This window comes from Haemaphysalis longicornis, unplaced genomic scaffold (assembly GCF_048455015.1).
Source record: "Haemaphysalis longicornis isolate Haplotype H1 unplaced genomic scaffold, Haemaphysalis longicornis Haplotype H1 scaffold_9, whole genome shotgun sequence".
Lineage (NCBI taxonomy): Eukaryota > Metazoa > Arthropoda > Arachnida > Ixodida > Ixodidae > Haemaphysalis > Haemaphysalis longicornis.
The window spans coordinates 50056381-50082555 of NW_027526460.1; the positions used below are offsets into that span (position 1 = coordinate 50056381).

The window sequence follows — 26175 nt, forward strand, 5'->3', positions numbered from 1 at the left end:
ACTCGATCACGTCACTGACACGCTAGAGCAGCTTATGAAAGGAAGCATTTTACATAGTTATCTCAGCGTTGACATTTCGTGTCCGAACTCCTTTAACACTCCTACGAGTGTCTCTTACAAGTGAAGCCAGTAATGACTAACTCGTTTGCGGAGTAACCACCGCGAGGGTAGATTATAGCGTGGAATCCCGCAGAACAAACACACGAACAGGCTTATCAAAAGAGAGGGTTCGGATCAGCTGCAGAAATGGAAGGGGGCTCATTTGTGGTTATACCTACCTCCTTCCACGTGTTTTTTGTGTTTGTTTGTTCCGCTGCTATTGCTGAAGGAGAGATGAAACATCCCCCTCGCGAGGGGCACGATCAAATGCAGAGCATTTCCGCGGGGGGCGCGCCTGCAAGTCGTATGGATTACGTATTGGTTGTTGTTGTAATTGTTGTCTTCCAGCGTAGACATTGTCGATGAAGTCGATGGTGAAACGTTAAACGGGCCGTGAACCCCCTGCCGCGGCTATGACGCAACGTGGCGCGGCTATGACGCAACACAATACACTTTAATCCAATCCAAATCCAAACCAATCCAAGCCAAGCCAAGCCAAGCCAAGCCAATCGAATCCAATCCAATGCCAGCGCGAACCCAACGCGGCGAGAGAGGGTGTTGCGCACATCCCCACCTGTTGTGCGCCCGAACCGAACGTGGCGAGAGAGGGTGTTGCGGGCGGAGAGAAGGCGAGGAGGATGCGGGGGAGAGGGCGCACCTGTAGCCGACGGTTGAATGAGTCAAGGATATAAGGCGCGTTCGTAACCTTCCGTTCTGTGTCGGCTTTGTGGCCCAGTGGGTTGAGCATCATGTACCTTGCGTTCCGCCCGCAGAGTCGTGGGATCGAAACCTGGCGCCGGTATTATTTTTTTATATAGTGTAGAGGGAGCGATGCGGACTACGGACGCCAACGCAGGTGACATCGTGAGTTACTGAAATGCTCTGCATTTAAAAGTTCACTCACCCGTCGCGGTGGCTCAGTGGCTAAGGCGTTGCGCTGCTGAGCACGAGGTCGCGGGTTCGATTCCCGGCCGCGGCGGTCGCTTTTCTGATGGAGGTGAAAAGCAAAAATGCCCGTGTGTACGAGATTTCGGCGCACGTTAAAGATCCCCAGGTGGTCAAAATTAATCCGGAGCCCTCCACTACGGCGCGCCTCATCGCCTGCGTTGCGTCGGCGCGTTAAACCCTACAATCAATTAAAAGTTCACTCAGGTCCAAGAGGAAAACACTCTAATTAAGGCAGAGAATGAGGCGCTATGCGCTGAGGAAGTCTCACCCCCCACATCTCCTCAAGTAGAGGTTTCAGCTAAGGTAGCAAAGCGTAAGGCTCCCGCGCCACACGATACTCTGAAAAGCACAATCAAAGAAACGCTAACCACACTAAAGGCCCAACCACATGCAGCGTATTTCCGGCGTCGCGCGAGCGTCAGCGTCGTTCGGCGTCAACGCGCGGGCCCGCAGGAGAGGGCGAGTAACCGCATGGGACCGGCGAAATCACGCGCCGGCGTGCGCGCTCGACGCTTCTTTCGGTGTCCAGCACGAGATTGAACAGTCGCCGGTATTTGTAGCGCAGGGACTTCTATTTTTTATGCACGGTTTCTGCGGCGCAAACACACGAAAACAATTATTTGTTACAATAACTATGTGCACAGGCTGCAGCGCAGGTGACAAGTGCCTTACCTCCGTCCGCAACACCAGGCGCCACGGCTGCTGCTACTTCATCCGACAACGTCTGTTTGCGGGGTTTGTTCTTTTTAGCTTTGTGTTTAGCCTGCCATAGAGAGGGGCGGGCTGCGACTGCAGTTATTAATGCCTCAGCGTCGATGTTCGGCATGCCGGCCACCAAATAAACAGCGAGACGGACTGGCACAACCGGAAACTGGCACCAGCGCCGCTTCCGCCGCTTGCGCCGATATCTGGCGAGCGTAGATATCGGCGTCGCCCGAGCGTCATCCCGCGTCGCCATGCATTTTGGCGCGCGCGCTGACGCTCGCCGACGCCGAATGACGCTGACGCTCGCGCGACGCCGAAAATGCGCTGCATGTGGTTGGGCCTTAACAGTCCCGATCAAGACAATGTCCGACGACATGGCCATGATTTTCCAAAGAATATCGGCAGTTGAAAGCACTCTAGCAGCATACTCTCAGTAAACTGCAACCTTAGAAAGCGCAAAACTCACTCTTCGCCCAAGCAGCCCGATGAACCTATCCCCGGAAGAACCCAGCGGTCGAGCACATGCACGAACGGGCGTGTCGGCACCCTTCGCCAGACAGTTTCGGGCCCTTTTCCTCCTACCTCCCCCCCCCCCTCCCCCCCTTCAAAGCCTCATCGCATCGCATCGCGTGACGGAAGTAACAGATCATACCTACCATCATGCCAGTCGCCATTGAAGAACAAACAATATGGCAGTGGAACTGCGCCAGTTTCAAACAACGCAGAACCACGCTTCAGCAGTACATTGCAGCACAGACAAGGAAACTGCACGTCATTTTATTACAAGAAACCCCCTGGGACGCGCCCGTCTTACCGGGCTTTCGTACTGTGGCATCGCACACACAAGGTCAACGCGGCACTGCAATGCTTGTCACTCGGCACTGTTCCTTCCAAGAACACCAGCTTAACCTGGGCAACTCCCGTATCGAGGCAATCATGGTTGAAATTATACTGAACAGCCAGATGCGCGATCAGCTATTGATACTAAACGTCTATAGCGCACCTTCTGATTACCACCTATCTTTCAAGGCTCTCATAAACAAAGCGAGCACCCTGGCGAAGAATAAACCGCTCATTATCGCTGGAGACTTTAATGCACCTTACGCAGCATGGGGATATCCACGACATAAATCTCACAAGAAAGGGGACAGCCTCCTACAGGCAACCACAGACTGCTCTCTGCAACTGCTCACAGACCCACAGTACCCCACGAGGATTGGTACGTTAGTCGCAAGAGACACCACCGCGGACCTTGCCTTTGCAAAGAACATCAAGGGTGAAACTTGGGCCAACCTCCAGGAGAACTTGGGTAGCGACCATTACATAACCTCAGTCACGGTCCCTATTAAAACGCGCCCGAAACGGACCTTCAAAATCACAGACTGGGACGCTTTCAGGCAGCTCCGCAGCGGTGATCACACAACCTACGAGGACACAGCAAGTCTGTTCGCACGACTCAAAGAGGATGTACAAGCCGCGTCGAGATGCGTCGAGACGTGCCTAGAGGTTACCCGTATGAACGCCCGCCTAGCACACCTACTCGAGGCAAAGGAATCCATCCTCACTCGGTGGAAAACACAGCGTTTAAACAGACGTCTCCGCAGAAAGATAGCCGAACTCAACAGAGAATTAACAGGCTTGCACGGCAACAGTGGACGGAAGTGTGCGCCTTAATGGACGGGAGAATGAGGGTAGGTGGCCGATGGGACCTCCTAAAGCATCTTCTCGATGACTCAGAGAACAAAGGGAATCAACGACTCGCAATCGACCGCATCATCCACAAGCAAAAGATGGCGGGTATTGATGATGCTGCTCTGTTACAGGATCTGGCTAATCAATATCTCACCATGGGCCCAGCTGATGATGCAGATTATCCAGACTATCAGGGTACTGACATCACAGAACTCGAGTCCCCTTTCACGCTACAGGAGATATGGGCAGTCTTACAAGGACTAAACGGGGGGTCGGCCCCAGGGCCCGACAGCATCTCCAACAAACTACTACGCAACCTTGACAGCGCTTCGGTCGAGCTACTCACCAAAGAAGCCAACCGCGTATGGGACACGGGAGAGGTGCCTGATGACTGGAAGCTGTCTTCGGTCATCCTCATTCCGAAGCCCGAAAACCACTCTCACCCGAGAACCCCCGACCTATCTCCCTTACCTCGTGCGTGGGAAAGGTCATCTAGCACGTTATACACAACCGCATATTTCAATATATTGAGAGCAATGACCTTTTCCCATATAACATGCTGGGTTTTCGCCAAGGTCTCTCTACCGAGGATGCGATGCTTATGATCAAGCACCAAATCATCGACCGTCACACCAAGGATGTAGGAGCCATCCTTGCCCTCGACATTACTAAGGCTTTCGATACCGTCTCGCAAAAAGTATCTCCTGCAGGCCATATCACAGATGAACCTGGATAAAAATTTTCACAACTACGTTCGATCTTTCCTCCGGAACAAGAAGGCCACACTGAAAATCGGGCACATCAAGTCTGCCGAGTACACTCTGGGAGCACGAGGCACACCACAGGGGGCGGTCAACTCGCCACTGTTATTTAACATTGCAATGAAGAAGCTGTCGGAGCAACTCGCACAGATTCCAGGGGTACACCATGCGCTCTACGCCGATGACATCACGGTGTGGAGCAGAGGCGGCTCCGACGCCGACATCGAACAGAGGTTAAAACAAGCGCTTGAGGTCACAGAGAGCTTCCTGGTAGGAACGGGACTGAACCTCTCACCCTCCAAATCTGAGCTTATTTTCTACCGGTCCTCCCGAAAAGGCGGACGAGGCATGCCCCCGCCAGAGCACACGGACATCAATTTACATACAAAGAGTGGCCAACCCATCCCTAAAGTGGAATGTATTCGTATCCTTGGGCTCCTTATACATGCACAGGGCAGCAATATGAAAACCATCGAGAAGCTCACTACTAAAACAGAGAACATGATTAGACTCATCATCCGTGTATCCAACCGACGTGGAGGCCTAACGGAAAGGAACCTGCTTAGATTATACCACGCTTTTCTCATGAGCCACATAAACTATGTGGCAGCGGCACTTGACTGGTCTAAAGCGGAGGAAACAAAGATCAATACACTTATGCGCAAGAGCATTAAGAGAGTCCTGGGTATCCCCATCACGGCAAGCACCGAAATGTTGAACTTCTCGGGTTGGACAATACCCTGGATGAAGTTATCGAAGCACAGAGCACTGCCCAGACACAACGCCTTCTCACAACAAGAGCGGGTCGCCAGATCCTGCGCACCCTGGGCTATAGAGCGGAAGACCTGGAGAAACATACCGTTCAGCTCCCCCCACGTATACTGGAAACCATTCATGTTGAGCCTATGCCATGGAACGTGCATCCGCAGCATAATGAGGGAAGACGCGCAGCCAGAGCGCGAGCCCTCCTACAACACGCGGCGAAGAACCCCACAAAAACGGCGTTTGTAGACGTTGCCCAGCATGCAACCCCCGGACTTTTTACGACGGTAGCGGTGGACTTCGCAGGGACCGTTCTATCCGCGGCGACCGACTGCAGTCATAGCCGACCAAGTGGCGATAGCTCAACAATGCAACACTTGTCACGGCCCAACGTATATACGGATTCTCGCTCCGCGGCCAGGGCCTTCCTGTTGGGGAGGATTGCAGTATGTTGCAAAAGGCAGTATGTTAAATTCGGCAAAGACATAGCTGATGGCTGATTCCTCGGCGCTCCGGCCAATACTCTAATGGCTCTTTTATGGATTACACACAGTGATTTGCAGTAAGACACGAACGTAAACCCCCATGACTCAATGCAACAGGCTGTGAAACTCGGCAAAGTAAATGAGGCGTAAAACGTGCGGAGAAAAATGCTTGCGTGCCTTTACCAGTGTCAAACAGCCAAATGATAATTTCTTTGTTAGTTGTTCTATATGAGGGGCCCAGTGCAAAGACAAATCTAAAGTTATACCTAGGTATTTATGGGTGGCAACCTGTTCTATTGTTGTTTCTCCGAGGTTTAAGCTGCATAGGCGGGCTGTACTTTTCGGTTCGATGCGAATACTGTAAACTTGTTTTTTTTTAGTGTTTATTTCGAGCTTATTAGTTTTAAACCAGCTTAAGGTGTTTCGGAGTTCCTGATTAGCAAGAGACTCGGCTTCTTCATAGGATTGACTAGAGATCATAAGGGCTGTATCGTCCGCGTACAAAGCAGCATTGGAGTGTTTTAACGAGCGCGCAAGGTCATTAATGTAAAGAGAAGAGGGTTCGCCGGGAGGCTCAATGGCTGGTAACCCCGTACCATTGAAAAAGACATCCCCCTCGCGAGGGGCACGATCAAATGCACAGCATTTCCGAGGGGGTGCGCCGGCAAGTCGTATCTCTCGATCGCGGGACCCGTGTCGCCATCTTTTGGAGGCGCGGGACAACTTGTGGCGCTTTCGAAACAAACGAGAAATGAGTGAAGGATATAAGGCGCGTTCGGTGCATCGAAATCTGTGTCGGTTTCGTGGCTCGGTCGGCAGTGCGCCGGGCACCTTGCGTTCCGCCCGCGGCGTCATGGGTTCGAAACCGGGCGCCGGAAACTGTTATTTCTTTTATAATGTAGTGGCCTGGTTGCGGACTACGACAAGGCGCGCATGCGGACTACGACAAGGCACGCCAACGCCGCGTGACATTGTGAGTTACTAAAATGCTATGCATTTAAAAAAGCGGGACTACTGATCAAAAGTAACTTTAAAAAGAAAAAAAGACATCCCCCTCGCGAGGGGCACGATCAAATGCACAGCATTTCCGAGGGGGTGCGCCGGCAAGTCGTATCTCTTGATCGCGGGACCCGTGTCGCCATCTTTTGGAGGCGCGGGACAACTTGTGGCGCTTTCGAAACAAACGAGAAATGAGTGAAGGATATAAGGCGCGTTCGGTGCATCCAAATCTGTGTCGGTTTCGTGGCTCGGTCGGTAGGGCGCCGGGCACCTTGCGTTCCGGAACGCCCGCGGCGTCATGGGTTCGAAACCGGGCGCCGGAAACTGTTATTTCTTCCTGGCTGCGGACTACGACGAGGCGCGCCTGCGGACTACGACAAAGCGCGCATGCGGACTACGACAAGGCGCGCATGCGACTACGACAAGGCACGCCAACGCCGCGTGACATTGTGAGTTACTAAAATGCTATGCATTTAAAAGAATGGGGCCTAATACAGAGCCTTGAGGCGCGCCCATTTTGACATCTTTGAGTGAAGATTTACTAAATGATACTTGGACAAATTGTTTCCCGTCGGAGAGATAACTGCGGAAAAAGTTCATAGCTGGACCTCGAAATCCGTTGCGTTCTAGTTTTTGTATGGTTCACGGAATCAAACGCTTTTCTCATATCCAGAAATATACCAACTACAATGTTATTACCGTCAAGGGCCTAATTTACTTTTTAACTGCGTTAACAGCGGTACTAGCTGAGTATTGCCTGGCTTCGTCTGTCATACAACAAAAAATCAAGGAAGCTAACACTAATGCGTAAGACCTGAAGGTAGCGAAGCTGTACGCAACCGTAGCGCTTTTCCTCTTTTTCATCTCACGTCGTTGTTTAAGCCTCGCTGCTGTACGAGGGATGTTCCTCTGTCGCATATGGTCCTGCGCCGCCTCGTGGCCTTCCTTCGTGGCGCGCGCTTGCGGCGGCGGCCTCCTCGCCTTTTTCCGCCACGTCCCGCGCACGTCTCATTTCCCTCCTCGCCTGTCTTTTCCCTGGCATCGGGACCTGCATAGCATATGGAAATCTTTCAAGGCAGTTCGTCGTAATGATGTTGATGTAAAACCTAGCAGTGATCTGCAAATGTACGAGACAGTAGATGTGTATAAAGCACAAGCCTGTCCACCGGAGCAGTTGAAAGCGTTGGGAAGTGCGGCAAGGCTCCGGCCTTTTTAACAATGCCACACTAGCGCGTGCCACACACCCCTTGCATTAGTGGTGAACTTTGAAACCACCAGAAAACTTGCCCGGAACGTGCATGAGCGCCGAACAAACGTGATTAGGGGAATGAAACAAGGATGTGACGGAACTGGTGCTACGCAAATGACTAACTTTGAACAGTTTTTTCTTGTCCAACTCCAACAAATATCTTCCGAAATCCCTGTTCCTTCTCGCGCCCACTTTAGTGCGTACGCGTGAGCCACTGTGAGCTATAAAACACTTTTAAATGCATAGCATTTTAGTAACTCACAATGTCACGCGGCGTTGGCGTGCCTTGTCGTAGTCCGCAGCCAGGCCACTACACTATAAAAGAAATAACAGTTTCCGGCGCCCGGTTTCGAACCCATGACGCCGCGGGCGGAACGCAAGGTGCCCGGCGCACTACCGACTGAGCCACGAAACCGACACAGATTTCGATGCACCGAACGCGCCTTACATGGAGGAAAAAAAAGCGCCTTATATCCTTCACTCATTTCTGGTTTGTTTCGAAAGCGCCACAAGTTGTCCCGCGCCTCCGAAAGATGGCGACACGGGTCCCGCGATCGAGAGATACGACTTGCCGGCGCATCCCCTCGGAAATGCTGTGCATTTGATCGTGCCCCTCGCGAGGGGGATGTCTTTTTCTGTGCAATACAAATAACTTACATGAACGAAAAAAAGGATGTAGTGGGGGTAATTAGGCAAAGCACCGGACACACCGTGGGCATAAGGCGCTTAATTCCATTCCCATTTCATTCCTATTCCACTCCGTCATCTCAAAAAGGTGGAATGATCCAAGATTCATTCCAATTTCGGAGTGGTAACTATGAAACACCATGGTCTGCACAGTAGCATCCCAGTTCTCCACCGACTGTTCTATCTGCGCACTCTGCCAGCACAGAACAAGAGACGTTGTTGTTGCGGTTCTTTTATTCGTGTTACTTGCTCATTTGGGGCATTGGACAGGAGTCGGGAGCTATGAGGGGCAATGGGTCCGCTTCACAAAATTCACAAAAATATTAATTCGAAATTGGAAAGTTGCGAATGAATGCGCGACGCGTGACACGTGAACGTGATGACACCTGAGTAGAACAGGTGTGCGCCAACCACGCACGTACAACCTAGCTGCTTCTTGGAAAGCTGCGGCGTGTGCCAGACTGCTACTCTGCTTTCCGACGTAAATCGCGCCGTCCTGCGAAGAAAAGAAATCGAAGAAAAAGGCGAATACACGTTGTAGCAGAAGAGTAGGTGGCTGAAGTAATTCGCGCCTAAAGGGAAAGGAACAAAAGCGAAGAAAAAGACGCAAATGCAGTGTTCCAGCAAAGAATTTGTAATAAGCATCCCCAGGATTTCGCTTTCAAATTACGTAAGCAGAGTTAAGTACCCCGAGCAATTTTTTGAGCTTGCCCCCGCCCCCTCGACTCCAAGAAAACAATTATTATTATTATTATAATTCTTTCTTCGGAATGGGAGACTCAAGGTCTAGTCAGGGATGGGGAAAGCGGCAAAGAAGGTGAGAGCGTCTACATTCTATTGTGTATCCCCGTGGTACAAGCGAAAGTTCACAGGGACATAACAGTCTCTTTTGGGTGAGCTAGGCCCAGAGGAGGCGATGCCCACTCCTGGAGGGTCTTGATGTACGGCGGAAGATGGACTATTCTCTCCGCCGCTAGCCCCGAGCACTCCCACAGCATGTGCTGCATTGTGGGGCTTGTTGGCGCGTGACACGAAGAGCAGGTCACGATGGTAGTTTCCCTGGAGTTCTCGAGGGGTTTTCTCAGGTGTCGTGAGCGTCGGGGAACGTATGCCCGCACGTATGCGAGCACGTCTTCCGTAAGAGCAGCCCCTGCTCTTATTTTGTGTAACAGGATTTGGGCCCCTCTGAGAAGTCCTCCTGGCAGTGGTCGTGGGGCATGGGGTGTAGCGGCACGGAGCTTCGCCCTGCTCTCTTGCTTGGCAGTGGCTCTGTCGTCCGCAGGGTCTGGGTCATGCCGTGCTGGGGGAACAGGGTGTAATGGGTCGGAGCGGATACTTGCTTCGCCGCTCGCCCACGCGTGGGCGGCCTCGTTCCCGACGCCACCCGCGTGTCCCGGCACCCAGTCCACCCGCACGGTAATGGATTTCGTTGTGCGAAGTCTCTTCGCAATCGTCTTGATGAGGTGGCTTGTGGATCCGATGACTGAGGTGCCACCGAGTCTTGCCACCGCCTCTCTGCTGCCAGTATATATAGTAAATTGCCGGCCCCGGTGCTCCTCCGCCTGGTAGCGCTCTTCGATGTGGTTCGCCGCGCACTGTGCTGGGCGTGGTGTCAAACTGAAACGTCCACCTTGCCCGCGCTGGCCCATCTGCACAAGCTACGGTAACGTGGTTGGTGGTCGCATCGATGGCGGAGTCCACGAATATGGCACCATCTGGCAGGTCGGCTCGCGCCGCGACGGCGGCGCGCTCCTCTCTGTGGTGGTCCTTCCTGCAGACCCTCGACATGGGTTTGGGGGAGTGGATAAGCTCGTCCTCTCAACGGGGAATTTGATTCGGCGGTGGCAAAATCGGCGACTCATCGCTCGCCGTGTCGTTGATGAGACGCTGGATGTATGCCCCGCCATTGGTGGTAGCTCGTCTCGTTGTGTGCCCTTTGTACCGCCCCTCTATGATGTGGCGTAGCGGAAGAAGCCTCGCAAACGGGTAGGGCTCCACGGTTCTGGTGTGCCTGGGCAGACCCTTGATAGCTCGCAGGCGCTCGCGGTGCAGCGTTTCTAGTTGCGCGTGTTGCGCTTGGGTGAGCCCGAACCAAACCGCCCCGTAGCATGCCTTCGATGTAAGCACCGCCTGGGTCAGCGTACGTATAGCCTGCGTCGCCGCACCGCCGAAGCGGTTGCCCATCCGTCGGATGATATGGAGCTGTTGCCGCCACGTAACCTTCAGCTGTCGGACCCACTCGTCGGCTTCACCCTGTTCGTGCAGTGGGACCACTAGGATCCGGATTCAACGGGAAGCAGTCCGCTCGATGCGGCGACCGCCTAGCCTGATGTCGATGGCCTCCCTAGTCTGCTCCGCACCGCCTAGAACGATGTCCTGGGTCTTCTCTGAAGAGGCGCGACTTGCCAACCTCTCCCAGAGGTTGGCAAGATGCTTGTCCGGCGTGGGCCAGTCTTCGTTCACTTCGGGCTTCCGAATAGTGGTCTCCACCGCTCGACGCAGCTTCTCCGTGATGGGTAGGTTTCGCTCTCACTTGCCAACGGCCTCTCGAAAGGCATCCCAGTCGACGGCACGCGCTATGCGTTTCCGCTTGTTTTTAGCTCCAGTGTTCACGCAGATCCAGATTGGGTAATGGTCGGAGCCCATGGGATCCACGCCACACCGCCACTCCCGCACAGTTCCCTGGTCTGCCCAGGTTAGGTCGAGCACTGTGTCTTGCTGTCCGGCGTGTAACCGGTGTCTTGTTGGGTACTCGAGGTCATTGGTGAGCATCAGGCGTGCTGCCTCCGTCGTCTCCACGAGCTTCGAACCCCGTGCATCTGCCTGGCGGTGCCCCCAGTCGGGGTGGTGCGCGTTAAAGGCCCCAGCGATCAACATCTTATCTGACGGGTAGCGTCTTCGTAGGTCTATAGGATCCACTTGTACGTTCACCGCCACCCGGAACATCTGGAGTCAGGGCGAGCGTAGTACGACGCCAAAATTACATTCCGACGTCCTAGCGTTGCACGAACTGCCACTATTTCTTGGTGTTTGGTGCAATGCTCGGAAGTGTCTAAGTAGGCATGTGGGACGTCCCGCTGCACAAAAACCGCGGCTTGGGCCTCTGTCCTTGTTTCGCTTGACCCCCGTGGCATTCTATGTTCGATTGTGGGTTGGAAGTATCCCAAGTATCCAGATAGTCCGGGTGTTTCGCCTCTAGTCTCCTGCAGCAGTAGCACTGCCGGTCCGCCGGCGACGCGGAAGAGCTCGGTGAGCTCCGTCACACATCCCCGAAGAGAGCGGCAATTCCACTGGAGGATCTCCGGGGCATTAGGCGTAGGTGGGCTGCTCCTGTCCATGTTGGTGCGGGAGGTTCTGCGTCTGCGCGTCCTGTGGTCTTGCCGCCGTCACCGCTGCTGTTCGCAGTGGTATCTGTGCGATGGCTTGCATCATCTGCTGTAGGATGGCTGTCCTCTGCTGTTGCATCTGCAGTATCAGCTGTTGCGTCTGCAGCTGCTGGGCCTGCATCTGCTGCTGGACTGCTTCTTGCATCTGTTGTTGCAGAGCCTGCACCTGGTGTTGTTGGGTTTGCTCTAGTCGCTGCAACCACGTTGGTACGTCGGTAGCGGGCATGGGGGCTCTCGGTTCCTCTCGCGACTGCTTGTGTTGCGACGAACATGCTTCTGTTGCCGGCACACCATCCGGTGTTTGTTGTTTTTGCGGTGTTGGTTCTACTGTTATCTCGACTGCGGTTGCCCTCTCTCTGTGTCGGCGTTGCGCCAGTTCCACTCTTTTCCGAGCATCGCGCAGCTTGTCGCCGTGCGCCTTCTCTCGCTTTGCGTATTACTCCTTGAGTTGTATACATTTGTTTTTCAAGCTGAGTCATGCGTTCCTTGAAGGAATCACGCTCTCGAATGTACTCTGCAAAAATGCTGTCGCATTCCCGCTGTGCCCGATTGCATTCCGCGTCTTGGGTGTCGTGAGACGAACTCTTCCTGGTCTTCAAAACGTCGGCCATGTTCGGCGTGCGCGCATGAGCATCGCGGGACTGGGTCTGTGTATTCGGAAACATGTCCTTGGAGTTAACCTCAGCAATGCGCACATTGCTTGGAGTGCGCTCGTGAGACGCAGCCTGGGTGCTGTGGTTTGCGTGCTCTCGGGTAAATTGCATTACGCGTGTGCTGCTCTCATGCGTTTAGGCCTGTCGGTAGATGAGGATCTGGACGGTTCGCTGCCAACGGTGCTGAATTGTGCGTCGCTTGGACCGGATCCGGGATTTGCGCTGCTTGGCTGCCGCCTCTCTTTCTTTATTCTTCTTTCGGTATCTCGCTCTTGTGGGGCAGGACTGCTCAGTAGCCAGATGCCCCTTCTTGCCGCAGCTTGCGCAAAACTTTTCATCTGTATTCGGACAGTTTTCAGGTGCCTGCCCATACGCTCTCCCGCACTTTTCGCAGACTGTCTGCTCCGAAGGGCACGTTGCCTTTTTATGCCCTGGCTTATGGCATCGCAGGCGCACTAGTGGTCGTTGTTCGTATCGCTCGACGCGCTTCACGAAGCTCCAGTACAAAACTTCTCTCGGTGGTTTCGGGGCTGCGAAGTTGATCAGCACGGTGCCATTTTTTCCCATAGGTCTGGCCATTAGTATTTCCACGCCGTCCAACACCAGAGCTTTCGCAAGCGTTTCAGAGGTCTCACTCGCGTTGCAGCCGTAGGTGACTCCGCGGGACATGCCGGTGGCGGGAACCTGATGCGCCTTGATTGGCAGCGGTGCACGCGAGCATACAGGTAACAGCTGCATGCGAAGGAGTCGCACGGCCTTCTTGGTGTCACATGTGGAAACTATTAGGGTGTTGGACGTGGGGCTCACCTTGAGGACGAGGTAGGCTGCTAGACTCTGGTCGTCCGCGGTAGCGCAGATCACGCCCTGTAGTTCAGCTGGGTCTAGTTTTGTCATGTCGCACTGTTCCGTGGGTTGCAGCCGGATCACATACGTTTTTATGGTCTCTCTCTCCCGCTTGGTTGTGGTCGGTTGTGGTGCGCTGCTTTCCTTCAGCTGCGCCTTTCGTCGTGCTCTCGTGGTAGCGCGCTCCCACGGGCCCTTGTCCTCTTCGGTTGGATCCCGTGCTGACCAGACGGCTTCCAAGCTCCCTGCTGCTGCGTCCTCTGTCGGGCGTTTACGCTTGGCCGTTGCCGGTGCGTCTTGTTCCATTTCTTCGCTGCTAGTTTCGGCAGTCTCCCCTGGCAGTTGTAATTTCGCCGGATCGAGAATCACTGTGCGCGAGGCGTGGGTGATCTCCGTTCATCCTTGCTCTTCGGTGGGCATGACGATCCCTGCGTCTTGTTCCATTTCCTCGTTGATCGTTTCGGCAGTTTCCCCTGGCAGTTGTAATAAATGTTCATGATGCTGAAGAAGAAGAAGAAGGAGAAGAAGAAGAAGAAGAAGAAGAAGAAGAAGAAGAAGAAGAAGAAGAAGAAGAAGAAGAAGAAGAAGAAGAAGAAGAAGAAGGTGATGATAGTGAAGAAGAAGATAATGATGATGATGACCGTGTGCTCATGTACGCTGTGACAAACATATAGCCAGTAGTATAAGTGAAGCACGGGCGAGCACACAACGCGAGAAAAAGAACACAAAAGTAATGACGAGATTTCCTTCTCTGTTCCACTCAAAGTGGTCATTTCGGGCAATTTGTATACCCACTGATTGGCCCGTCATTCATTGATCGGCAACAAAGCGTCTTTGCAGCCCGCTTTCAGTCGCGGTGGAACTTGAAACCACGAACAAATTTGCCTGCATCTGTTCTTGAGCGCAGTACAAACGGGACGCTGTCTCTCAAACAGCCCTCTTGCGCAAGAGTTGTGTCTTCCACCACCTCCCGCTCACTGGGAAAGCTTTCTATGCCGATCAAAATATCATACCATTTCTCATCTCATCTGCTATGAAATCGCCTGCTTCTACCGTATGACGATTTTGGCGCCGTCTCTGGTCACATCTTTGAATCCGTTCCAAATTATTTAGCGTTTCATAAAGACAGAGAGAATAATCGCTAGCGATAATGCACTCCATCTTTACGGAACACCACTGCTATGTCCTGCAACGAAATCAAATCTCAACTGGGAAGCAAGGAGAAAGAGGAGGAATAAACGTTAAGGGAAAGTTGCGCCGCGGACGCCGCGGACGTACATCTTGGTTGCAGTTCCGCAAAGCAACCATCTTGGTTGCTTCGCACATTGATACCAAACTGTACGCCGCAAACCTGGCGTCGCGAATAAATGTTGAGCATAGCCGTTTTGAATTTTCATCGCCTCTGGGGGTCGAAGTTTTCGCTGTCCCTGTTTTCTCAATGTTTTGTGCACAGCACTCAACTTTGTCTTTTTCATGTATATTTGTCTCCACTCTACTCAGGGCGATATTTCTTGTGATCGCTAGGTCGCGTCTCAATCGGCATCGCCTAGTGCAGTGCATGGAAACGCTCGAGGAAGACGAAGGCACACGAGGCAGCGCCATTTTGTCATAGCACGGCCAACACGACCAGCAGCCATGAATCCGACGTGCTTGCAGGGTATTCTAATCGTATGCATGGTAAGTACTGCACCGTTTTAACATTATGACATGGAATTCACTTGCTGGGTGCTTCTGGTACCCCCTATTACCCGCGGAGAATCTTTTTCGTGATAAAGGCGGCGAGCTCGCGAGTGTGGTATCTTGTGCTTCCCCTCATGCGTATTCGTCATTGCGACCTTTAAAGATTCTGGCCACCTCGACAGTCAGTTATTTGAGTCCTCCGGAAAGGAGGTGTTTGAGAGCTAGTCTGAGTTGGCCACTGGTAATTTTGTAGGGTTGCTTGAAAGCGGTCGTTGGGTTCCCGTAAATATTTAAGCGAGTGAAGTAACCGCGATTGTATGTATGCCCCGGCAACACTGTACCCTTTTCGCGGTAGGCTCTAAACTCCTTGCTAAATCTTTCAATACCAGGTCTGTTGTAACAGCCGCTCTTTTGCAGCGCCTCACCCCTCGCACCCATACGTTGCATTGAGAAGCATAGCAGGACTCTGGTGCGAGTTGCTCGGTTTGTGTTCAAGAAAAGTAGTAACAGCGAGAACAAAGCGGGACTCAGGAATAGACACACGTAGGACACAAACGGGCGCTGACTACCAACGGTTTATTTTTCGGGCGTACGAGCAAATTTACACCAAAAGCAACACAAAAATATTTCTAAGATAAGAAAAAGATAAGAAAGTACGGACGCCAAAAAAAAAAAACACTAACCATCAACAAGTTTTTGATTACAGGAACCCGACTAAGAATTGAATCTCTTTTTCAAAGAGTGACAATGGTGGTGTGCTTATTTGTCTTTCGCTTTGTTGATGTAATAAGCTTCTATTATTTCTCTCTCGGTTTTATCTGAAGCTCGCTTAAGGAACTTTGTTTCTTAAGAGAGCTGCTATCGGTTAAAGGCCCATTCCCATTTGCCTCGTCGCGCGACGGCGCGCGTTGCGCGATGAGGCCACGAGGCCTTGCGATGAGCGATGATGCGACTGCGTTCAGCGCAGCTGCTTCCAGACTTGTACGACCTCCCTGGTGCGTCAACGATTCGCAGTCAAAGAAAATTATGTTACACGAGCGCGACAAAAGCAGATAGAAATCAAACCAAAAAAAATTACCCCACCTTCCCGCGAGGGGAACCCTGTGGAGATGCGACGTGTGGAGATGCGACGCATCTTGGGGGTTCACTTGGTGTTTCCGTTGGGTTGATTCTACAATTGCGTCAAACGTGTGAGGAACGCGTATGATGTATTCTTTATTTAACACGCGGCGTAACGTTAACGATGACGGCCTTGTGGTCGCTGAAGTGTACGGGTAGTAGATGGTGAAGTAACGGGACCACCGTGCAATTTGCAGCGAAGATCAAGTCTATGCACGTGCCCGAAATCGGAACGCCGGTGCTGGAACGACCGCGCCTATGACGCAACGTGGCGCGGCTATGACGCAAGACAATCCAACATAATCCACTTTAATCCAAGCCAAGCCAAATCTAATCCAAGCGAAGCCAACCCAATCGAATCCAATCCAATGCCCCTCGCGAGAGAGTGTTCGCTATCGGAGAGGAGAGGGGGTGAGTGGCGGAGAGCGCAGCTCTCGCGGCGAGGAGAATGGGGGAGGGGTGTGGACGGGCAACAACAACGCCGCATGGAGAGACAAGGCGAGTGAATGAGATGCAGTCGCATCTAAAAACATGCTACTAACCTGGAACAATGCCGAAAGCATTGCGGGTTGCGGGAGGAGCAGAAAATAACAAACACAAGAAGGCTCTTTTCAAGATATTATTACACGAAGAAATGCACACGCTTGCTTTCACGCCACAACACCCGCATCACGGCCCACAAATTTCGTTTCATTCACCGGCGCAGAGTTCTGGCGCCTCCGAACCACGCGTGTGTGCCAGTCGCCGATAGAAGTACGAAGAGGCTGCGAATCAACCTACCGTCTCGCTATCCACCTATATACGATGATTACTTGCTTTTACAATCCATACACGTTTCTCCACACTGATGAGTTCCACGCTATTCGTTGATTAGTGTACGCGTACGCTGAAGCCACTGACCAAAGAACCGAAGTGCACGGGAAGTTAAAAGTGGTGTCAGTGGCGCGTTAAAAGTGGTGTCAGTGTTATTCTAACGAGGCAGTCTTTCTAAATAACCAAACTTCCATTTTGTCCTCATTGGCTCCTTATAGGCGCTCTGTGGAACGCTTCGCGCTTCATACCCACAAGGAGCCTTACGAGTTGCTGCGTGATGACACAAGTTGCAGCACCCTACATAGCTCCCATTTGAAACAAGCGTTAGCAGAATCAACCTCCCCAAAGTGTTCATCCCCGGAAGAATCTGAATCCGAGCCTACAAATAAAACCGAATTTTAAAATTCCGACTAATGTCGCTTCCGACGCGAGCGTCAAATCTCTTGGACGTTGCGCTGCGAACCAGGTCTGTAGGAAGTAATTATTGAAGTGTTCTACTACCATTCTTTCATTAGTGTCTGTGCTCTAAACGGAACGTAGTGCTAACGGCAGGATAAAGAAATATTGGGTAGCGCAAAGTATTACTTTAACCACGGAGTAGGGTACCTTTGAAATATTTGTTGTCAGCATGGGCTAGAGGACATGTGTTAGCAACACTATGCGCCTTCTCTGTAAGCACAACACATGTTTTTAATCTGGAGATTACCCCATTTTCTTTTTCAGATCATCAACGGCTTGTCGCTCGGGTACTACGTACTCTTTGGAAACAGAGGATTCGAAGGTAAAGCATTCGATTCAGCCCTTCAACCATATCATGCTCGTCGTCCCTTAGCTCTCACTGACGCCAGCAGGATAGGATAAGCGTTTCCGCTTATCTGATAAAAGCGTTCTAAATAATTAGTCTATACCGCGTGTGATATAATTGTCCGGTGGGTTCTAGCCCTGAACGATTGGCGTGCACAGTGGACACAGGCCCTCGCTCATAGGTAATTTGTAAACGCATTAGGCGTGTCTCGACCACCTCGTGAAGTTTCAACCGCCTGATGTCGATCACAACAAGATATCCCCGTGAGATTGGCCCATAGATGGCGACAGAGTCAAGCAGCTGGTATGAATGCTACGTAATGAGTAGCGCGTAGATATACAGTTTATCAAAAGTTTGGAGGACACGTCACATGTAAGTAGGCCATAAAAGATTCAACATACAAGCCTTCTTCTCTAGTGGTACTGGAAAGTTTCATGTCAGAAAGGGGGCGAAAGAATTCTTCATTCTTACTCTCATCAAACAATGCAATCACACTGGAAGGTCAAGTAAATCAAATTAGCACCGCGATCAAATATTTCGGTCACAATCGACGCTACGAAGCTCTTTGAGATTTTGCGGCCCAGGATCTTCCGGCGGGGCTTAGAAATAGAAATATTCTGTCAGAGGCCTCACTGAAATGACTTTTTAACGACAACACCATCCGGAAGAACCTGATTGTGGCTTTGTATTACCTCGTGACGTCTTGTGTTGCAATGTGTTGGTTTTGCGCATGTCGAAGTCCGGCAATAAAAAAAAAAAAAAAAAACGGACGTAGCCCAATGCGTAAGAAAAAAAAAAAAAAACTAGACTACGCCGCCAGACGGAAATTAAAATAGGAAATAGGTACTGAAGTGTACAGCGACCTCCCAATGTCCGTTGGCGTACGTGCACACAGCATTATAATCGAAAAATATGTAAGTCAAGCCACCTAAAAGGGTACAAAACGCACAAAAAAAATCACATGTCCACGCCGTGAACGATGCCGAGGGTGCGAAGTACTGGGACGCGAATTGTCTTTCGTGTGGCGCTTGTCATTTACAGTGCATTTACTGCACCTCAAAATCGTTTAAAGCTCAAAGTGCATTAGCACGCACGGACGATGATGCGCATCACACAGACAATACACAACTTGCGTCCCAGTGCTTCGCACCCTCGGCATCGTTTACGGCGTGGAGATATGTTTTTTTTTTTTTTTTTTTCTGGCATGTTTTTTCTCCTCCAGTCTTTTTTATTCGTAGATGCATCACTGTCGCGGGCGGAAGGATGTTGCGGAAAAGGAAGAAGACCGCTTGCTAAAGTACGGATCATCATCATTAGCTAGTAGAAAAGGAAGATTAAGCGGGTGTTCTTAGGAGAGCCATGGCGCGGCTGTAGTTCCTCAACAATCGTTACGAGAAATATACGGTATGCTCGACAAACATTGTCACGAAAGACAATATCACTTTATGCCAATTGGCCAGTGTCGTGTGAGACAGCCCGCAGCGCCGGACTGCGGTAGTAGTACGTTACAGGTACTAGTGCGGGAAATGAGCTAGTGGGTCGCACATCCATTCTCTGTTTTCCTAATTTATGGTATTTAGCGAAGTTCGCGTTTAAAGTGGCGTCATGGTTGTTCTAACGGAAGAATGTTTGGAACGAATCAAACTTGCATTTTGTCTTCATGGCGCCTTTTAGGGGGCACTGCTGTTCCTTTTTGAGTGCCTAGCACGTGGCTAACCTTCTGAGGTACTGGGGGTTTTTTAACCTTAAAGCGCGCTCCTTTTGCTGTAATGGTTTCTCCTGCGGAGAACGACCACCTGTGCCCCATTTCATAACATCGAGTCTGGAAACAGAAGTACATATGGGCAAAATCCTTTCCGAAGTACTGCCTCTACCGCGAGCGGTCAGTTGGCCGTGAGCTACTCTCGGCAGCTGTGAATGCCATTGGCGAATCCTGTTTAAGAGGTGTGTGCACTTCCCAGCCACACGGGAATGGGGGAATTGGCGGTGAGCTTTTGACCCCTTGACATCGAGCAAGCCAGCTGATTCGCGGAAGAAAAACGTAGGGCTGTGATTCGGTATATTATGTACATTGTCAAGCAGTGCCAGCCATTTAAAACATTATTTTGTTGCCCTCGATATATCTTTGGCGGTTAATCCGCGCGAGTCGCATCTTTCGCATTTTTCTTTTTATTTTGTGGACGTTCCTAGCACGCTAGTCACCGGACAGTGTTTTCGCGTTGTCGCTCAGCTATAGGATACATGGATGCACCTTCCTGAGTTGGAAAGAACTTGAAAAAGGCCTTTCAAACTCAGCAGAAGAAACGAACACAAGATCGGTCCATTTCCGTGCTTTATTTTCATGCATTTTCACCTAAAGTTGGACTCTCGCAGTTCGGTATCCCAATCGTAAAGGGAAACAAATTCTGAGGACAGCTAAGCGTTTGTTCTGTAGTTCTGAATGCGAAAACATGAAGGTTGAATTAAGCGGGAAGGAGAAGTTTTAGAAACTCAGACGCGGATGCGCTAAAGCGCGCGCTGGCAGTTACCATTGATTTAAAAAAAAAGCAACAGTTCTGTCATTGCGAATACTACCCTCACACTACTTCTTAGCATTAAATGACTGAACAAATGAAACGCGAACACGAAAATCAAAGAATGTGGATAGTATAGATCAATAATAGCTCGCTGTCGTATTTGGAAAGATATCTTTGTTAAGCCACGCGATAAAGCCACACAATAATTTCACTTGCGTGCGAAGAAATCGCGTGTTTTGTGTATTCTGGTTCATATTTTCGTGTTCGCGTTTCATCTTCCCATGACTGTACACGCCACGGCCATTTTGAGCGCATTGTGAGTGCACCGTCACTCAAATCTGGCTGCATAGTTCCCGGGGATTTAGACAGAAGTGCCAGTGCATCTTCACGTATTCTCTCGCGCAGAATACGCAAGGAATAACTGGACCGATACTGACAAGGAGAAGCGGCAAGCCATCGCGGTGGCTGAACCTGAATCCGGCCTTTCGGATGTAGAGTCGAAAAACACATCGACACAGGCCCCTCCGGACGTCTCGAACGAAGCGCCGCCCAACGCCACCCAGCTGAACATAATAGGCGAACTCCCTGGTAAGATTGTGGATATTTTTGCCACATCACAACTCTCATATTAGTGGCAAGGCATCTCAACTTGCACTATCGAGTGTACAGGAATATAGTCTTACTTGTTACGGCACTTCAGCCAAGCGTGTCCACCGTTTTCGGCACCCAGTTACACTTTGAACGAGGTTGCGTAGCACGGGAAACTCAGAAGACCTCCGCACCACTCAGCGAGCCTGTTTAATAACTAATTATTGGCGGAAGGCTATCGCCAATCCACCACCGATACCGGTTGAATTTTAAAGCGAAGCTTTCTTTGACTTGGAGAAACGCAAATTCCGTGGTCCTGCGTATTCAGAAAACGGCTCCGGCGCGATCCGATACGCATGCGTAAAAAAACAACGTTGGATAGGAGGATACGCATGCACCATGCGCAAAGATCGAGCCAAGTATCTTGCCAGCCTAACACCAGTACATATGCACGGACAGCACACCTTGATCCACCCACACATTTAACGACGCTTATTTCCACTAGCTGGGGAACACGCCTTCACGTTCCCAGTAGAAAGAAACGACAGACGTGCGTTCACCCTCCTAAATCTTTTGCATGCAACAATACAAGGAAGTACCGAACCCACAACTGCTAGAAAGGTGACTACCCGGGTCCGTTACACCGCCTCCCGTCCGGCAATGGACAGTTCTAGCAGCTGAGCGGAAAAGTGGCCCCGCTGCGGTAGTTGGTAGCCGACCACAGCGCCAACAAGCGTGCGAGGAGTGAAGGGGAGGTAGCGAGATCGTTGACCATGTAACTTCCGCCATGTTCGAGCCGGTTGGGTACCACGCTGTACCCAGCCGAAATTTCAACCGAGGAATACACCTAGAACGTCAGCAGCGAGAGAGACAGGACACCCCCCTTCCACCGATGAGACCCCTGCGACCTCTACTGGTGGGTCTGGAAACATGTTTCTGCGAGGCCGCCGCAATGTCTGGAAGCCTGCTCCTATCCCTGCGTGACGTGGCACCTTCAGCAGACATACGAAAAGGCGCGACCTAAACACCTCCGCTGTTAAAATGGTTTTCCTGTAGTATCCCTTCAGTTTATTCAGGGACACGTGTAACACATTCGCAAGGAGAACGGGGCTTCGCTCAGATAGGCAGTGATGACAGAGTCTACAATGAGCTGCAATCCTTCTTCCCTCGCAGTGAGTGGCTACGTCTTCGACCTAATCTTCGGAACCGAGACCGCACTCAACCTGGCCTCGGACATTATGATGCAAATGTATTTGCTGTCATGGGTACGTACAGGGGTGCAGCACCTCTTTTGTCCTAAAAACTTCATGTTTTCGCATTTCGGAATAAACGCCCTCGTATTTATTATACTAAAAAAAAACACTTTGACCACGCCGTGTATGTGGTAAAGGGTATCGTAGTCCGTGACGTTCTCTCTATCGCAGAAATCTCCCGGGACAAAAGTCATGCTGCGGGTCTTCTTCGGCTGGAACTGCTGCAGTACTGGAGTGTGCTACCTCGCATCTCTGTTTTTGGCTGATTTTCATTCAAGAACCGTGAGAAACCAACATTTATCTCGATTTCATGTACACTACCTCACCTAGTGTAGGCAGTACGCGCTTGAACTCACGAACTTGGTACTTTAGCCGGAATCTCAATGCTCAACTACCTCAGTTCAGGAGATCACTAAAAATACGCAATTTGTTCAAATACTGCCTTAGTATTCTCTGGTACTAATCAGTTGAAAAACTGATGCCTACGACCATCTTTCTCTCAGAAAGACTCTGTAATAACAATTGCACCCGGGTCGCCTCAAAAAAATTTATTACCCAATGTAAACACTAAATTCGGTGAACACAATACTTCTTTTGGCGGCAGTTTCACACCCGAACAGTTCATGGGTAAAGATCAGCGCGAAAAAAAAAAAAAACATGGCACAAATAGAACGAGAAGGTACGGACAGGATAATTTGTTCAAATACTGCTTTAGTATCCTCGTGCACCAACCAGTTAAATTGATGCATCCGATCACAGTTCACCCAGAAATACTTGTTGTTAGTTACTGTTATCGCACAATGTAGACACTATATATAATGAACACAACACTCCTTTGGCGGCAGTTTTAATCTCCAACAGCCTTTCCAGTGGAAGTAAATGCCACCATCAGAACATTTCTCCAAAACTGCGTCGTTTTCTTTTTTTTTATGTATGTTAGCATTGCGTAAATATTTTGACTGCTCATTTTATTCTTAATTTACTTTTGTTCAGCTTACATTTACTTGTTCAACTTGCATTTAGTTCTTGTCACATTAGCTGCTCTGACCCTTTGGAAGCTTGTGTATGTACTTACTTACCGGAGGAGCCCTTACAGCCGCTCTGGGACATCCTCCTGTATGTTCATTTATATATTTCGGCTCTAAACATGAAAATATTATTCTTCTTAAAGTCTAGCTGACTGAGACAGTGGCGTTGCTGGGAAAACTTGCACCCGGGTCCCACACAATTTGTCACCCACTCACATATACGAAACAATTATTAATGATAAAACTAGTGTTATTGTGTTATTATTAACATTATGTCTTCCATTGTTACCATATTAAGGCTGGTTCACACTTGCGACTGGAGCTACCAAAAGCGTTTTCTGTCGCTCGGCATCGCTCTCGTCGCACGACAAGAGCCATTGGTCTCGACAAATTTTGTCATTTAGATACCAATCTAAAAAAAACTCTTACTGAATGCGTGGGCTTCAAAATGTCAATGCAAGCATTCCTAATATGGAACATGCGATGCGAAATGAAGCCACCTGATAATTAGTTATTTATAAAGAAGCCACCTGATAATGTGTAGTTATTTATAAAGAACGGACAATATATCAAAAAATTAACAGCAAGATAAGAAGCCGTGTTTTATTTTCGCAAGCTAAACTATAATAGCTACACGAACTTGGATTAGAGAACTCCAGACGCCAACTCGGGTGCCGATCTCGAATACACAACACCAACCATTTCAGTGAAATGGGCATAGATAAAAATCCTAACAGTAAGCATCATCGTGGTGAGTCGCTCGTCAGCACGAAAACACCGTTAGCAGCCGAGAAAGAAGTGGCCAAGAGCTACTTGCGGCAGCACAGGGTTAATGCGCCAAACCAAAGTGTGGTACGAGAAAAATGAAGGCTGATACGCGGCAGCGTGAGAGTACCACATCTTACAGTCGATCCCAAGTGAATGGATGCTTGCAAGAGCACTGGAGGTGTGAGAGAGTCTCAGGCCTCGTCAGGCATCCTGTCCTTTATCGCACAGTCTTTGGCATTTTTTTTTCTTGTAATGTTTACAAAGCACTAACAGAACGCTTTCACTTGCACAGAAACTGCCCCTCTCGCCCACCTCAATTATCATGTGGTCCTCCGCCCCCCTTCCGGGATGGGAGCACTCAGCGCATCGAGTGCCTAATGATAGAAAGAGTGGGTGGCGTACCAGGTGTTTGTTTTTGCTATGCAGTTAATTTTGTTGCCCTGTCCTTTTTTTTACTCATCCTCCACCTTGAAAGATGAACCTACCAAAGCAAAATATTTAAGTGATCAGCTTAAAGTATTTCGTTACTTAGAACTCCGTGGGATTTCCACACGAAAACCATTAAAATAGAAAAAAATGAACACAAGGCTATCCGCTTTATTTATGTGCGCAACGCAAATACTCATTTATATTGCTTATAATTTACAGGAAAATGAAAAAAAAAAACGTAATTTACTTTATTAACCGTTAGGGAAATAAAATAAATGCCTACATTACTGTTCTGTTTATTGAATAATTTGTTCGACAAGCTACTCGTCCGTTGTTCTTTTACTTTAATTGCACGGGGCCGCATGGGATACGCCCCTTCCATATAGCGCCATCTTCGTACAATCGCCATGTGCTGGCTGCGTCGCTCGGCACGATGAACGAAAGTCAACGACTTAAAAAATATGAGCTATCAACACCCGATTTCAGGGCCTTCGCGATTGCTTGGATTGCGAATTGGTTGGTTAGTGCAAGCACTGAAGGAATCTGGTGCAACCAAGGGAAATCGCGATGACCCATTCGTCTAACCCATTGTTGGACAGCTGAGCTCCCCCCCTTCCTTCCACTCGTGCCCCTCCTCCCAACACAGGCTTAATTTGTACAGTTAGCTCCTCCTCACCAACCTTCATTGCATGATTCACACTTACTTTCATTTCGTTTTTATTCTCCGTCCTCGCAGCCTCAAGATTCAATCTTCCCGATATTATTATTTTTTTCAAGTCATTTTCACCTTGGTTTCCTTCTGAAAATATGACAAGCGGACCGGGGTACACGGTCTCCCACGCGTCACCGCGAAGTCTACAAAAAATTCTAAACACTCACCATGAGCCCGTACACAACTTCTCAAGTGCGTAAAAAAAACCACGGGTATAAAGCCGCCGAGGACACATTACCAAAGTCTCGTTGGCCCTGATGCCTCCCCCCTTCAGCCCTCCCCTCCCCCCGCCCCGTACTGCTCTCGTCCGCCGCCCCAACAGTGGTCATGGACGTGATGAAGGGGCTTTGTTAGCCGCCTGTCATCCCATTGAAAAACAAGCTCGCTCGCTACACCCCTCCGAGCGTCGCAGTCATACCGACGGCACCCCCTCTGGAGGAGTCGTTCGTTGTTCGCCTCCGCTCACCTTGCAGTCAATTAACCCCTCAAGCCGCGCCCATCCTCGACTACCGCGATATTCCTGGATGCCAAAATTCTGCTTGCTTTCTTCCATTGTAACAGGAAAAAATTTTGAATAGACTGGTGGGAACGTAAATTGAACAGGCCAAAGCTGTGGTCTCGTTACAGTCGTCTTCCAGTTTTCGACGTCCGCATTACACATTGTAGGGTCACAAGTGGAACTCCCCCCCCTCCCCCCCCTTTTACCGAGGGTTTGGTACCCAGGGCCCAGGTCCCTCCCGCTTCCCCCCTTAGTGACTCCACTGAACTTACCTTGTGATCAATCGGCGAAGCAATGGGAGCCTCAGGGAATGATTTGCGAGCATTTTTGTTTATTACGTGCATTATATTTCGCAGCCTTAAGTTCACCTGTGAAACATGGTTTAGTAGCGCCGTATAATGGGACAACACAGAAGAGACTACACGGGCTAGGACGTACTATATAGTCCGTGTAGTCTCTTCTCTGTTGTCCCATCTATACCACGCTACTTAACCATGTTTCATAGCTCGAACCACCTAGCCCACATTTATTCGTTGATAAATTACGTGCTTATGATCTTATAGAGCGCTTGTTTAAAATTCCCCTTCACTAGAACCGGTCGACTAGCAAGGGGGTACTCGTCAAAGCTATCATTAAACATTTACACATAATTACACATACAGTACGTATAACCATTTAAGCCAGCGAGAAGCCAGC

At 50.3% G+C, this 26175-nt stretch overlaps 1 protein-coding gene across 2 annotated transcripts in view; it reads left to right on the top strand.

Annotated features, from left to right (window-relative positions):
• Positions 1–26175, top strand: part of LOC144151818 (uncharacterized) — a 60370-nt gene that overhangs the window by 16243 nt on the left and 17952 nt on the right. Inside the window, exons 4-8 of one of the 2 annotated variants that reach the window (XM_077682959.1) lie at positions 14770–14946; positions 17605–17662; positions 20608–20790; positions 21964–22055; positions 22215–22325. In XM_077682959.1, the coding sequence (XP_077539085.1) occupies positions 14905–14946; positions 17605–17662; positions 20608–20790; positions 21964–22055; positions 22215–22325 (486 nt within the window). In that variant the 5' untranslated portion in view covers positions 14770–14904. The remainder of the gene's footprint in view (positions 1–14769; positions 14947–17604; positions 17663–20607; positions 20791–21963; positions 22056–22214; positions 22326–26175) is intronic. The other variant, XM_077682960.1, reaches the window with a different exon arrangement.